Source organism: Macrobrachium nipponense, chromosome 15 (assembly GCF_015104395.2).
Source record: "Macrobrachium nipponense isolate FS-2020 chromosome 15, ASM1510439v2, whole genome shotgun sequence".
Classification (NCBI taxonomy): Eukaryota; Metazoa; Arthropoda; class Malacostraca; order Decapoda; family Palaemonidae; genus Macrobrachium; species Macrobrachium nipponense.
Genome location: NC_087208.1, coordinates 16275766 through 16291963, shown reverse-complemented (window position 1 = coordinate 16291963; position 16198 = coordinate 16275766). Strand labels below are relative to the sequence as shown.

The window sequence follows — 16198 nt, the reverse complement described above, 5'->3', positions numbered from 1 at the left end:
GTTGTGGTTGTAGTATTCCTTGTTTGTTGTTGAGTTGTGGTTGTAACTCCTTGTTTTGTTGTTGTGTTTTGTTGAGTTTTGTGGTTCCTTGGGTACCTGTGTTTGTTGGGGTTGTGGTTCTTGGTTGTTGTCTTTGTTGTTGGTGGTGTCTCAGTGACTTCGACCAGCGGACAGCACAGCATAGCCCGGAGTATCTGGAGTTGGGTGAGTACGTGTGTTGTGTTTTTTGTTGTGTGTGTGGGTAGGTCAATTGTCCTGCGTGTATTCCATAGTGTGAAGAGGAAAGTGTGGCCGGATTGGCTAAGTTTATGTGGGCAGATTTTGCCGCTTGTTTTTTGAGCTTGAGATCCCGCCACAATGGGAGCCTCAAAGTTTGTTGTAAAATACACAACACAGAGGGTAGTGTGGCCTGTAAAATGGTTAGGGAGCATATACCAGCAAGTGTGTCAAGATTACAGGAAAATAAACTCCTACACATACACAAAGAGCAACATCCAGAGACAACTCGGCGTATGATTATGTAATACACGACTAGTACAGTAGTAAATGAACATCAAAAGTGATAAATAAGAACACCTGAAATTAATTAAAGTTTCATTTTCACTACAATATAAATTTTATTTTAGAATCTGCAATACGTAACAATAAGCACCCCAAGTATAAAAAAAAAGGGAGTATACATTTTCCAGGACTTAAATTAACAAATGGAATTATTAATAGCACAATCATATAAAAATACCCCTGTAAATTAAGATTACAAGATTTTTTGGGACTGAAATTAACACATGAAATTATTAGTAACACAATCATATAAAAATACCCCTGTAAATTAAGATTACATAGTTGCTCCTCTCTTGTTTTAGTTGTTTAACCTCTTGATTCACTCTAACCCTATAATACTGCTATTAAAAACGTAATGAGCACAGTAGATATATTCTCAACTTGAAAACAACAAGCCATATAGAAAATAAATCATAATTCCTAGAGCTAATAACAACACTGACAGAATCATGGCTACACGATTTTCTCCTCGCAGTACTCTCAGATCCCTCTCATGTTGTGAAAGATGTGTCTTAATATCCTTAACTTCTTTTTCTAACACCTTTTTTTCATCATTAGGGTAATAACGTCTCCTTATCCGTGATTCAATGAAGTCTAATCTGTGGATTAAACACAAAACGAAATACTGTTAGTACTCGTATACAGCTCTTTCACTGCTTTAACTTGCATGGAATATATACTGTACCTATAAATGTATGCTGTAATCTAGACAAAATTCCTTAATCTTACTAGTATCTCTTTGTTACTTTGTAACTTGACAATATATGACTCTTTTAACTACAGTACTGATTACAAGGGAAGCACTGTTGAAAAGCTAAATCCATACATTTATTAAGGTAAATATTTAGCCTCTAGATCATAAGAATTTTGTCAAGTTAACTGGACTACATGTCAGAAATCGGTATTATTAAATGATTGACCTGAAATATCCACAATGAATTTTCTGAAAATTCCATACAGTACACACTTCATATACAAAGCAGTCATTATAGAAATACACTACATATGCAAAGCAGTAATTATAGAAATACAATTCATCTGGAAAGCAGTAATTATAGAAATTATCATCACCATGAGAGAAACCTCATTTTGTTCATGAAACTTACCTGACAGATATATATATAGCTGTATTTTCTGAAGTCCGACAGAATTTAAAAATTCGCGGCACACGCAGTGGGCGGCCAGTGTAGTACCCATTCCCGCCGCTGGGAGGCGGATATCAGGAAACTATTCCCATTTTCTATTCATATTTTTTTCTCTGTCGCCGGTCCGGTAAACAAACTTGGTTTACCAGACCTCCGCCTAGGATTTTGAAAACTTCATTAGCCACTTAAGTATCCTAATTATTCTTTCGATTATTAACTTGGATTTGTGGCTAGGCATACGCTATCGTAAATTTTTTCATTGCATTTGATGTCTGAAGCTAGTTAGCCTAGTTTCAGACTTTGTTGTCTGCATGGTAAGGTGAGGCTACCGGAACTTTCGGTAGACACTCGCTTAGTATATATGACGTTTACATGTTTTCTTTGCATAAGTTCAATGTAATTTTGTGTAATGTGTTGACTGATTACGGAAGAAGGAGATTCATTTACGCATTTTAGAGCGTGTTAGAATCAGGAGTTTTCCTCCACAGTAACAGAAGTTAGAAATAATGAACCTTCTAACCTCCTGTAGATTTTATTTTGCCTAACCCTGTGGTATGGCTTACGGGCCTAGTAGAAGTGTCTGCTAGAGGATTACATCAAGTAATCTTAGACTAAAGTGCTCTCTCTCCAATCAGTGTTGTGAAGTGTAGTGCCCCTTGTGTTGTGGAGGGGGCGTCAGATCGGCCCCATAATGCCTCTAGGCCTGGACCTCTGTCGGACTCCCAGGACTCAGGGAGAGGGCATGTCGAAAGCCGCAAGAGGGTTACGGGGGCTCCCCACCGATCTGGCGTCCTTCGGCAGAACCTGTTGACGCTTCCCAGGCTGCTAAAGATCGTGCACGTGCACGAATCTTGAAGGATTGCTTCTCGTCCTCCGAGGCGTCCTCCCCACACAGGGGTTGGAGTTCTCGGAAGGACTCGCGCCCCCTAAAGAAGCTTTAGAGAAGCGGACGCTTCACGTCCTCTCTCTCGTCACACGAGAGGATGAAAGAGTAAAGAGACCATATTTTCCCTTTTAGAAGAATGCACTGGCTCTTTTCCTAAGGGGACATTAAAGGAGGCTCATTCATCTTCCAGAAGAGTGATTTGAGCCTCTGCGAGTGAACGCTCATGTATACATCATTTATACATTTTTATTTTTAAGGAGGGGCTCATTCATCTTGCCAGAAGAGTGATTTGAGCCTCCTGCGAGTGAACGCTCATGTATACATCATTTATATATTATTAAGGAGGCTCATTCATCTTGCCAGAAGAGTGATTTGAGCCTCCTGCGAGTGAACTCTCATGTATACATCATTTATACATTATTAAGGAGGCTCATTCATCTTGCCAGAAGAGTGATTTGAGCCTCCTGCGAGTGAACGCTCATGAAGTTAGAGCTGTTTCAACCTCGCTAGCATTCCAAAAGAATTTGGTAATCAAGGACATTCTTGATTCCACCTTTTGGAGGAGCAACTCAGTATTCGTCTCCTCTCCTCATGGCGCTCCGTATACGTTATGTAACGTTCGCTTTACTTCGAAAAAGCAAGCTGATAAGTTTGACGGCCGGCAAGCTGCTTTGCACAGTCAAACAACTTATGTCTCTGGTCGGCATAAGAAGGGCAATTTAGACGTGAGGAAGCTTTTGGAGGTGCTCGACGTCCTATAAGTAGAGACATTCTCCAGGACGCTCGGCAAGCACCTTGCGGAAGACGAAAGCCATACGTCTTCCTTTAGTGTTCACACTCTTCAGGAGCAGCGTGCGGCTCTCCATGGAGACTCGCATGAGGACGTCCCTTAAAAATATTCAACGTCATACGCAAAACGCGGTTCGTCATAACATTGAGATGTTGGCAAGGTCGCTCGCCAGGACGCCTCTTGGCGGGCCTTGCATGCATCAAGGCGCTCAACGAGTTCCTCTCTGAAACGTCGTTCAGAAGACTTGGTGTTCTCTGCTCAGACACGCTCGTAGCTAAGCAGGGACGTTTTTGAGGACGCTCCAGCAGGACGCTTTCCAGACGCTAAGCCAGGACGCTCAGCAGGACGCTTTCCAGGACGCTAAGCAGGACGCTTTTGAGGACGCTCGGCAGGACGCTCAGCAGGACGCTTTCCAGCACGCTTTTGAGGACGCTCAGCAGGACGCTTTTGTGGACATTCGCCAGGACGCTTCGGTGGAAGCTCGGCAGGACGCTTTGCGAGAGAAAAGACTTGTTGAAGGCGTCTTATTTGCTGTTGAGGACATTTCTTTACAGAAATTTTTTAAAGGATTCGGAGTTAGCGGAGAGACATACCCGAATTTTTTTCTTCGATCCCTCCTTTCCTCTTCATCGATTTCGTTGAGAATCGGGAAGATTAGATATACTCGGATTCCTGGGTGACTTTCGGTCATGTTAAAGGGTTTTCCCCTATTAGCAAAGTGCTAATAGTTTTGTCAAGTCAGGACGTTTTCCCCATTGTCATATAAGTGGGGGACCCCTCTCATAATGGGGTAGTTCTCATTGACATAGATTTTGACGTTTTTATCGTTTAAGCGGAATAAACTCATTAACAAATTTCGGAAGAGCTGTCATTCATTTTCAGAGGCTCATCCGGGGTTAAGAGAAAGACTTGTAGACTATCCAGGAAGTCTTTTGTCCAATATCATAAGAACATTGAACGGTCTTTTTCGATCCTCGGTTCTCTCTTGATGATCTCTATCTTCGAATATTACTCCCTTTTCTTGGAAAAGTGTCTTGCAAAGAGTCAAGGATTCTTTTAAAAGTCTCGTTCATTAGAACGTGGACAGTCGTTTTCCTTTCTTTCTCTCTTCCTCGTCGAGGAAAGATGTAGTAGAGAATTCGATGTTCAAATTACTACAATACTTACGTAGTTTATCTTTGCGTCATTTTGCTAACGCATGGGTCAAGTCATATACGCATATCGTATTTACCTCTGCGGATAGAAGCCGAAAGAACTGTTGTTTCTAATGTATTTATTTGACACTCCCTTCAACCTTCCAAGAGTTTTCGGAGTAAGAACAACTCTTCAGGTATTGTTTTTAACGACCAACACCAACTCAGCTTCTGTATTTAGCGAATTCTGTTTCGTTTAAATAGGCCTGCTTGAGAGTTTCCTTTTGCTCTATAATATCATACCTATTCCTTCGTAAAGGGAGTAGCTGGCAACTCAGGCAGATAGTATTCTGTTCACCATTGAAGCTTTCCTTCGAGGAAGACTTCTCCTTCATTCTTTTTGATAGAGATCGAAGGTGGTCGATCTCCAATCCCTTATTTTGTTTTCTTGAAGGAAAGAATTTAGGATGGAGATCGTTGTTCAGAATACTATATACTACGTATATTAACCTCGCGACATGATTCTACTAAGCAGTTGAATTGTCCGAGGGGTAGGCGCATATCCTAGTTATTCTACGGATTGCGACTTAGACGAGAAGTATTCTAATTGAACTGCAACACCAACTCAGCTTCTGTATTTAGCGAATTTTGTTTCGTTTAAATATGCCTGCTTGAGAGTTTCATACCTATCCCTTCGTAAAAGGAGTAGCTGGCAACTCAGGCACATAGTGCAAAGACGATGAACAAGGCTGCTGTTACTGTGATCTACGCAGTACCGGCTAGCTCGGTGTCATGCGCGATTGGTTACGTCTCTCTCCCTTGCGGGAATGGCTGAATAAACCGTCTCTCTGCCCTACAATCATGATTTTAGCCTCGGGTTGAGGAAATTTCTAGTAATCTTGAATGATCATGCCTGCCGTTTACTTAGAAAAATTTCAACAAGATATCTCTTATACTTGTTCGGTGCGGGTTTACCACACGGTAACATTCTGTACGAATCTACCGCCGCATAGCACTATAATAATGCTCTCCTGCTTATGCAAAGCGCAGCCTTATTTAGGGAAGGAAGCAGGCTGAGTGAGGGAATGGATGAGTTTGCTGGGGACCATTTCCTCGCTGGAGAAGCTTGTTTTTCCCTGAATAAACACAATTCAGACCTCTACAAATTTTCCTCACGAAGAAATTGGAATAACATCAAAGATCTTGTAATTCTAATTTTCTCTCAACGGCTTGAGGATCACCTCGGGTGATAGCGAGAGGGTGCCAGACATCCGAACAGAGAAACAGATGTTCTGGCACATTGTCTGAAAGAATTGGAAGCCAAATTGGTCGGCTCTCCAGTTCCTCGAAGGGAGGTGAGTTGGATCGAGTGGCCCAAATCATCTCTGATAATTTATCAGCTCTCTCATAGCTCGAGAAGAGAGAATTGGTTATGGGCTTTGGGCACGGAACGTAACGATCCTCAAGAGGTTCGTTAAACTAGTGCACGTTCCGTGCGGGTCTTCTCGATCGAAGGCAACAACTACTGACGTCTGAGTAATCCTCACTTAGAAGTATGTCGAAAGTGAGGAGAGACTGAGGGCGTCCTTTCGTTAAGTTTTTCGTAATATTAAAGACGAAGGAGCTTCCTCTTAAGTTGTTCCCTTATTCATGATCCTAGAGGATTAGCTTTAGTCGCCACATGTTGGCCTCTAAGAGGTTGGATTCACAGAGGTCAGGTAATTCAGAGAATTGTCCAAAGACCCTTCCCGAGAGAATCGGTGTAATCTAACATCGTCACTTAGTGAAGTATCTATATCTCTCCTCTCTGAGTCTGAAGGCGTTCAGACTATCGAGAAGCGATAAGATCTTCAAGATTAATGGCAGTCTCTTGGCCAAGGCAAAGCAGTGCTGCCTATTTTCAGTGTTCAATCGGAGGGGGCCGTTTCTGGAGATAGTGAAGGGAAATGACTGTTCCTCCACCTCGACATCTGTCAATTTCGTTATGGTTCTATCTTTCCGTATGAAGTATGAGATAAGATAGAAGTCCTAACTATTGTAGAATATGCAAATATGTTGTTGACGGCCTCTAGGCTCAGAGATTCGGTTCTGTCAAACAACAAAGCTTCACGACCTTTGAGGTCTGTGGAGATCTTGAAATTCTCTGGAGCAAAGGTTCCGGCATGGAACTTAGACGTAGTCTGAGTTTCTGATGCCAAAAGCATTTCGAACCTATCCTTTCTGCGAACTTAATACACGTGACCAGAAAGGCTAATATTCTAACCGCTCTAGCCACGGCAAGGAGGGTTAGTGAGGTTTTAGCCATCATCAGAGGTTTTTGGCTTTAAAGGACATAATGCGGTCTGTCCTCTAGCCTTCCGTTCTTGATAAGAACGAAAACCTGTCTAACCCTTGACCCGAAGGCTCAGAGACCAAGGGTATGGCACAAATTATTGGGCAAGGGCATTAGAGAGTCCTGTGCCCTGTAGGGTCTCTCAAGTTTTATCTTGATAAAACTATAGAAAGTCAAGGTCAACGGACAATCTGCGGTGTTCCGTAAAAAAGACCAGACTGGTTCATGTCCAAGAACACCCTGGCATTATAGCCAAGGAGTTCTTTTAAGAGGTCTCATTCATTATGTTTGCATAAAGATTTGAGATTTTTTCTTAATATGAATGCTCAAGAGGTGAGAGGGCGCGGCCTCGGAAGCATTTTCAACAGAGCATGACACTCAGTAACATCCTGAGTGCCACGCTTTAGCGAAGCAACTCTGGGTTCGCTTCACACTCCCGACAATCTGCGGTGTTCCGTAAAAAGACCAGACTGGTTCATGTCCAAGAACACCCTGGCATTATAGCCAAGGAGTTCTTTTAAGAGGTCTCATTCATTATCTTTGCATAAAGATTTGAGATTTTTTCTTAATATGAATGCTCAAGAGGTGAGGGCGCGGCCTCGGAAGCATTTCAACAGAGCATGACACTCAGTAACATCCTGAGTGCCACGCTTTAGCGAAGCAACTCTGTGTTCGCTTCACACTCCCGACGGGATGTGAAGACGACATTTCAGATCCGTAAGTCGCTAGGACCATACATATCCGTAGATATATTATTGGGTGCAGGAAGCAACACGAATCCTATCCTATAGAAAAGGGATAGGTGTGCTTTTAACTTTGAAGGGTTGGTCGCTTGAGGCGCGTTCCTTTTCTTTAGCCTAGAAGTTATGGAACTAACTTTGATAGGTTAGGTCAGGTGGTGGTTTTAGCTTCGGTGCCCTCAGAAGTGTGGTGGATGGTTGTGTAGGTCACTATGGATCTAGTCACATTGTGGTCACGCCCCGTTGACAGATCATCTAGAGCGCACCAGCATTACAGGTCTCTACCTCGCTGGCAACTCTAGTAACGCAGAAGCAGACTTTGGTGACAGTAATCACGAAGTCGGCTATGCTAACAGGTCAGGAACCAAGATGTATATCATCTACTTAATTTAGTTTCCCAAAAATCCTATTCTGTCTCTTCCCACCATCCGAAGGTGGGATTCAGCTATATATATATCTGTCAGGTAAGTTTCATGAACAAAATGTTATTGTTATAATACAATTAAGTTTGTTCATACTTACCTGGCAGATATATATAATTAAAGTGCCCACCCACCCCTCCCTCAGGAGACAGTGGCACTGATAAAATATGAATAGAAAATGGGATAGTTCCTGATATCCGCCTCCCAGCGGCGGGAATGGGTACTACCACCTGGCCGCCCACTGCGTGTGCCGCGAATTTTTAAATTCTGTCGGACTTCAAAGAAAATACAGCTATATATATATCTGCCAGGTAAGTATGAACAAACTTAATTGTATTATAACAATAACATTTTTGGCCAAGAATGATGGACTAGGGGGCCATGGCTAAGTATGTGGGTGAAAAATTGTTGTCCCTATTTACGTTGTCTGTAGTTTCTGCAATGGGTTTGGTTTTCTGGCCCAATGTTAAAGCAGACCAAACTAATGACTACTGGGCCACTTTGGGGACACTAGGTATGCAGTCTGTTGAAGGTCAGGAGTTAGTTCAAAACCTTTGAAATCTGGGACAAGGGAGGAAAGTGGTATATTGGCCTCCATTTGTTTCAGTCTTGTAGGATATAGCCTAATTGATCAGCCTTGGAGACATACACTGGATGTTGATGGTCCTCCAGTGTAGCAAACAGGCCAACTTCCAGATTGGCAATCACCTGAAAGAGAGTTTGTCCAACTTTCACTAGGTTGAAGCTGCCATCTGCCTCAACAGGAAGTCTACTGTCACAATGGCCCTGTGAGGTTGACTGCTTAAAAGTGCCACTTCCCTGCTTGATCCATCTGTAAGAGGAACAGCATGAATGCACTGAAAGGAGCTGGGCCTCTTGTTACACTTTCACTGTCATGTTGACTAAGACCAAGAAGGTAAGGGTCCCCATAGGAGTTCTAATTGTCTAAGAGACAAAAAGACTGGCATGAATTCCAGACAACTGATGTGACACCTTAAAACTACATAACAACCATTCTTAAGTACCTGAAGATCCTCCAAATGGCCTTTCCAACCTGTCAAGATGGCATCCATGTGTATAACTACCTACACAGCTATGGGAGTTGGAACAACCTGTTTGATGAGAGCACCCTTTTAAGTCCATATAGGAAGTATCTTCACCACCACCTGTTATCATGGCTTCTGTGGGTGGAGAAAACTGCACAGCTTTTGGCAGGTATGTGAGAGCCAAACTATTTTCATATCCTTGTGTTGCAGTTTGAGGATTAGATCATCAAAGACCCAGGAGCCATTGCAAACATTGTGGGAAACTCTGGACTGGGCCAAGAATGCAGGCAGATCTTAACTTATTTCAGCCTGAGTCTAGCTGGGAAGACAGAACCCAGCCACAAAGCATGTTCGAGTGATGTCCCATCTATACAAATGCTTATTGGATGTGAGGTAAGAATTATTTCACCTTATGAAACCATTTGACTGGAGTATGGCAGTTACCACTCTTAGGTTTCAATTGTAAGCTAACTCCTATGGTGGGCCTACACACCATCCAATTATCTAGGTAGGCCACCAATTGAATTCCCTCGTCTCAGCTCCCGACAACTATTGTTGCCAATTTTAAAGGGCATGACATGAAATCTGCAAGTGTCTCTATACCTGGAACCCATGGAAGGGCAGAAGGGAACAGCAATAGGGATGTACCAGTACAGGTCTTTCAGATCAAGAGACAGCCCAGTTTGTTTGTGGAATGAGCGAATGCACTTAGGCAATGTTGACATTTGGAACTTCAGAGCACAGAGTGTGATTGTTTAACTTTGATAGGTTGAGTTCACCTTCATTTGTTAGTCCTTTTTGAGGACATGGAAGAGATATACCTGGTGATGAATGAATGTGTCTTTCTCTATGGCTCTCTGATGGAGAAGCTGTATCCCCAAGGGGAAGACTTCCACTGTATGTGGTGCAGAGGAAGATGATTCCTGACCTGCAAAGTCCTATTGGGCTCCACCTCTTCCTCTGCCCTAATAGGCATTCCAGGAGTATACCCCAAGCAATACTGGGGCTTCTTGGGTTGGGGGGGAGGGGGGGGATTTCAGGAACATGGAATAGTTCTTACTTACCCAGCAAGGGAGGTTCAGTACAGTTCAGTTGATGGGATCTTTCTATGAGTGTTATTATGAAAGACTTCTTAAAAAGATCATGGCAGAAGGGAGAAAGATGTAACAGCAAGGTGGCACTAAGGAGTGACATGTTTGACCCTGTCAATGGTTGGACCTTGAAACACCATTTCATAAAATCATAAGAGTGCTTCTCATAAGAAATACATCTCTTAACAATTTGCAAAAGCAGCTAGAACAGTCCTAGAAGACTTCAGGAGCTCCTTTGTAATAATTTCCAAGATAGTGGTAGACATAGAAAGGAGAGGTGGAGGAACCTTCCATGCAACTCAGAAGTGTCCTATATAAGATTTTACTCTTGGAAGTGCCAAACTACTGGGTACCCATGTCCAGGTTTGGTCCACTTCCCATTTATTTAGGGCATATGTCCCAATTAATGCCACTTCATCTCCGAGAAATCATACAGGGAGATCATGGATTCTAATGTCTTGGCTTGTTTGTCAGAGCTTGGAATATGCTTGGAATGGGAGGGCTCAATCTCTGCTGGAGTTCTGGGAAGATTTATTCCCTTCCCTCTGCACTCCTAATGAACCCAGAGGATTAACCTAAAGGTTTTTGCCAGTGTCCCTTCAGCCCCTAGCTCCACCCACTTTTTGGCCTTTTACCTACCTCCATTATGGCTTCCTTTCTCCAGTTTTGCTGTCCAACCTGACTATAGTACTGTGCAACTGTTGGGTTTCCTCCCAGTTCCACCTTTAGATCATTGCTTTTCATCTACTTTATTTTATGGACTGCTTTTTCATATTGTCAACCACTCCAACTCCCTCTCTTCACTGGGTTACAGTGCTGAATGGCAGAAAGTGACTTAGTGCTTGGCCTGACAGCCTAAATTTAATAAAAATAAAAGGAATGGCAGGGTGTGGCCAGCTTGGTCACTGGTAATCTTAATCTTGTTGGAAAGTTGCTGTATTGTAGGCTACTTTGAAGAGTCTTCTAGCCTTGCGTCTATACTTTATCACTGTACCAATAATGGAACTATTTTGGCCTAGGCCACCGAAGAGGATATTCATAATATTAGTCTTTCTGTGTCTTTGAAGCCCCGGTAGGACCATAAAGGTAACTCCTTTGAGGACAAGCAGAAGCTACACCATCAAAAAGTAACATGGGACAATTACTGTCGTCATAAAAAAACTAAGAATGAATATCTTCCCTTATAAAGGACCAAAGAGAGAATGAAGTGAGAATGAATGAATGATTGGAAGTTCTCTGGCATCCTGACATCGAAGGTCATTGACGCCGACATCGTTTATTATAAATAAAGAATAAAATTATATGCAATTAAAACCATAAAAGCAAATATCATTGTAAAAGTTAAATAGCTTTCAGAAGACCTGCTTCTGAAATAAATCTAAAAATGCCACTTGCATTGTATGACACATCATGTCCAAGAATCTTGGCAAGGATGAACCTGCCATCCTCACCTCGAGCCTCAAACAGATATCTATTTCTTTCCGTGCTATAAGTGGGCATTCAGTCAACAAATGCTTCACGGTCAAGGGTATCAAACAGTCGTCACAATATGGTTGGTGTTGGCCAGCTAGCAAAAAACTCATGTGTCATCCGAGTGTGACCAATTCGGAGACGACTAGAGTAGTCTCCCACTTTCGGGGCATCACGTTATATTTCCAAGGGGATATAACATTTGTTATTTCTCTCATCTTATTATCAGCTAAGCTTTCCCAATGCTTTTGCCAATTATTATAAATAAAATTCTTAATTGTAGGTAAAAAATCATTACATGGAATGGGATACCTTCTTGGTAGCAACTTAGCTGCAGCATTCTTTGCCAGTGAATCTGCCTCCTCATTTCCACACACACCTACATGTGCCGGAACCCAACAAAATCTAACTGTTATGCCTTTCAGACCAATAATAAAAAGCCACTCTAAAATCTTTAAAACCAAAGGGTTACTAGAATTAAAAACTTCTAAAGCTTGAAGGACACTTCTTGCATCACTAAAAATGGTAAAATTGCCCTCATCTTTTAATGCTATTTTCTCAATAGCGGTTAATATGCCATATAGTTCTGCAGTAAATATGGAAGATACTAGAGGAAGTGCACCTCTACAATTAAAAGAACCACTATATACTCCAAATCCAACGCCAGCATCAGATTTGGAGCCATCTGTATATATAAAAAGTAGATTCCCTATGTTCTTCGACATGTTCATGAAAGAGAGACCTGGCTTCTAATTCAGTCATGTTCTTTTTTATACCAATAAAATATTTACCAAAAAGATATATCTGGTAATTTCCAGGGAGTGGTTTGGTGATATCCTAAATGGAAGAACTCTATTTCTGGCTATATCAAGACCGTTTATTAATTGTTTTACCCGACCATAAGGTTGAGGAGATTTTGGGTGTAACTCAAATATCTACAATGCCTTACAAAGTTTGCAGTCTGACAGGCTAAAGAATTGGGAAGTCTTTGCAACCTAAACCAATAACGAATAATAGAAGACTTTCGGTAAAGGTCTAAAGTTAATTCTCCAGCGTCAACAAGGAGACTTGGAATAGGCGAAGTTCTAAACGCTCCTGTAGACAATCTAATACCAGCATGGTGTATAGAATCTAATACCTTTAATCGGCTTGGGTGGCTGAGGAGTATATTTCACACCCATAACTAATTTTTGAAAAAATTAAGGCCTTGTATAATTTTAAAATAGTTTTGCGGTCTGCCCCCCATGATGCATGTGATAATACTTTTAAAATTAAAAGATTCAGAGCCTCAAGACACGTAACTTTTAACGCCTTTAAGTGAGGAACCCATGTCAACCTGCAATCAAATATCAAACCTAAAAATGAATGAAGTGAGACCTAGTTAGCCACTAGTATCAAAGTAATTATGTATTTAAAAAAAAAGAGCCATCCATGGAATTAAAATCTAGCACTGATGACTATTTGCTCATATACCAGTCTGAAGAGGTCAATGATGCATTTATTATTATTTCAGGATTCACAATCAGTATTTCAGGATTCACAATAAGATTATTAACGAGTCCCGAAAATTCTACAAAATCATACAAGAGTCCTGAAAAGTTTATAAAATTATACAAGACAACTTATGTTAAAGCTGAAACATGCTGCCTCGAATTTCACATTACGTACTCCTGATTTTATGTACATTTTGCTAGTCCTCGTTTTATGCACATTTTGCAAACATGGCTTAAGTGTTGACCTATTATCTAATTTGCATACAAAAAAATATCACTAAAACACAAAATGGCCACAGCAGGAAATACCAAAAAATTATGTTTTCAAGTAATTTGCTCTTTTCCTCGGTATACAAATAAGAGCATCATTGACAGGAATATTTATCAGTGTGGGCTGGGACAGCTGTTGAACTTGAACTTATAGGGAGGTCCTCCTCGATGTGGGGCCACCTTGACTTTGTGAGGGGGCTCTTGAATGCCAGGAATTAGTTTCTGGGTTTGAGTCCAAGAGTCTCATATATTTTTATGTATTTATTTGGAGTAATATTGTGGAATTTTCCACATTTTGTAAAATTTATTGGACCTGACAAATAGGAAAAGATATCTTAGCTGGGAAAGGGTTTATATCTCAAGCTAAATAGTGGGAACTGTGGTGGGACCATCAACTGCCTGATAATGTTCGGACCTGAGAGTTTTCAGGCGGAACTATTGTGCATGACTGGACCACGGATCCCAGGGGAGTCTGGTTCTGGGTATGGGACTTGGCATTCTATCCGGTTTGCCCATAATGTGATTAGGGTGGGGATGATTGTATTTTTGTAATACTCTCATCCTATCGAGCGGGTTTGGCTTAACACTTGGGCCACTTTAATCATGTTGTGGCATCCCTTGTGGGGTAGGGTAGGGACGCAGACATTTGGGAGTCTGTTTCTCATTTGTGCCTTCGGTGGAAGAATAAACTACATGATGAATACATGATGAAAGACTGATATCTTTTTAGGGTTTTCAGGTTTATTATTATTTTTTTCTTCCCCTCTCAAATCTTTGTTTAGTAGTTGTAAGGATCCAAGTGCTCCTGGGCCCTATGATGGTGCTCTTCTGGCACAGATGACGACCTCTGCACCCACCATGGAGATTCAAAATTCTCCAAGTGTTGATGACTTCTCAAAAAATAGATTGATAAAGAGCAGTAATAACGAATCTGATCCCCCTCCTGACTTCTCCTCCACTGGACCTTCTAGCCATGCTTCATTGACGATGACTTCAATCAAGGACACAGACTTCTCTAGGAAGTCTTCATCCAAAGTTAAATTCCTGACACAGCCAGGATGTGTGAAAAATTTGAGAATGCTCCATGTCGAAAACTTACCAGTCAGTTGTGATTATGAAATGATCTCAACAGTTTGGAAATCATTTGGATCTGTTGCAGAAATCAATATGAACTTTATTATTGATAGTGATCTAAATGGGAAGCTTGGTTTACCTTTAGTAGCCATGATGAAGCTCAAAAGGCTAGTAGTATGATAAGTGCCATACAAATCAGTCAAGCTACAGTACCAGGAGCCTTAACAGACAAAATCCCCACAGACTTGGACACTTATTTGCCATCTAAATGGGCTCAAGATAAACCAGCAGAGAGAAAGCAGATTGTAGGAGTAAGAACTCCTCAACCTCCTATGTGGCTGGTAGCTTCAGCCAAGGAGGAAAATTATAACTATACGTACTAAAAATTTTGCAGGTTTCTTCATAAGAAAAATAGAAGGAATAAAGAGAGGTGATATTTCTCATTTTGGGAAGAACACAATTCTTATTCATGCCAAGTCCACAACCAAAGCATATATGCTGACCTTGTTGGACATTAAAAGTAATAAAATTATTACAAAGATCAAACCCCACTTAAGCTTTTGTTATGGGAGAGGAGTACATACTATTTGATAAAGACCTAGTATATGACATGACAGAAGAAGAAATTCTAGAAATGAGCCCCACTTCAGTTTGGAGAGTGAAAAAGGCAACTATTGCCAACATGATCATTTTAACCTTCGTAGACTCTGTAGTACCTTCTCATGTCATTTAAAAAAGAAAGGGTACAAGTATGCCCTTTCCAGCAAAGACCAATGCAGTGCTATTATTGTTTTCAGTTTGGCCACTCATAAAAACAAAAAACTGCAAAAATGCTAAAATTTGTATAAACTGCTCTGGTGTCCATGATGATGATGAATGTAATAAAAAAGCAAAATGTGTGTAATGTCAACTGGAACATAAATCCAATAATAAAATTTGTGAAATATACAAATTTTAACTGTCTGCACTAAATAAAGCCAATGCAGAGCATATAAGTATTGGTTTTACAAAAATACAATTAGGAAAACAACCTAGGAGCTATGCTAAAGTTCTTCAGCCACTACCCCTATCTACCACTAGGGGTGCAGTGGCAGCACCTTCGAATGTAGCAGGTGCACCAACCTGGGTCAGGTGCTCGGCCTGTTGAGGCTAAAGCCCAAACTTCCATTGTCTCAGGATGCATCTCCACCTGATTTAATGGTGACTGAGGAGCAAAAGCACTAAATGAGGTGATGTTCCCCCTCATCCTCTCCTCCATCAAATCCAATTAACCTTGCATCACTTAGTAATAGGTATGAAGTACTAAGCTTGCTGCAAGAACCCTGGCTTGAATTCAAATAATTTGACAAGAAAGGGATACAAAATCGGACTAGTAAATTATTCAATTTGAAAAGAAAGGGAAACAATACTACAATGGAACTGTAGAGGTCTTAGGGCTCAAAGCGAAGAGTTGAAGGTACTGCTCCACGACCATAACCTAGGCATTGTGTGTCTACTGGAAACTAAGCTTGGAAGCACAAAATATAATCCTAGATTGAATTACAGCATATATAATTCTCCACCACTAATAGGAGATTGAGCTAAGGGAGGTCAGCAATTATTGGGCATAAGTCATTGCAACACTCCTTGCTATCAATTAATACTCATCTCCAAGCTGTAGCAGTAACTTTAATTTTGTTCATGAAACTTACCTGTCAGATATATATAGCTGTATTCTCCGAAGTCCGACAGAATTCAAAACTCCG

The 16198-nt window shown here is 41.2% G+C and overlaps 1 protein-coding gene across 1 annotated transcript in view; it reads right to left on the bottom strand.

Annotated features, from left to right (window-relative positions):
• Window positions 1–581: 581 nt before the first annotated feature.
• The window catches only part of LOC135227002 (coiled-coil domain-containing protein 167-like), an 88604-nt gene continuing 72987 nt past the window's right edge, over window positions 582–16198 (bottom strand). The window contains exon 3 of the mRNA XM_064266732.1: window positions 582–1160. Within this exon, the coding sequence (XP_064122802.1) occupies window positions 938–1160 (223 nt within the window). The 3' untranslated portion in view covers window positions 582–937. The remainder of the gene's footprint in view (window positions 1161–16198) is intronic.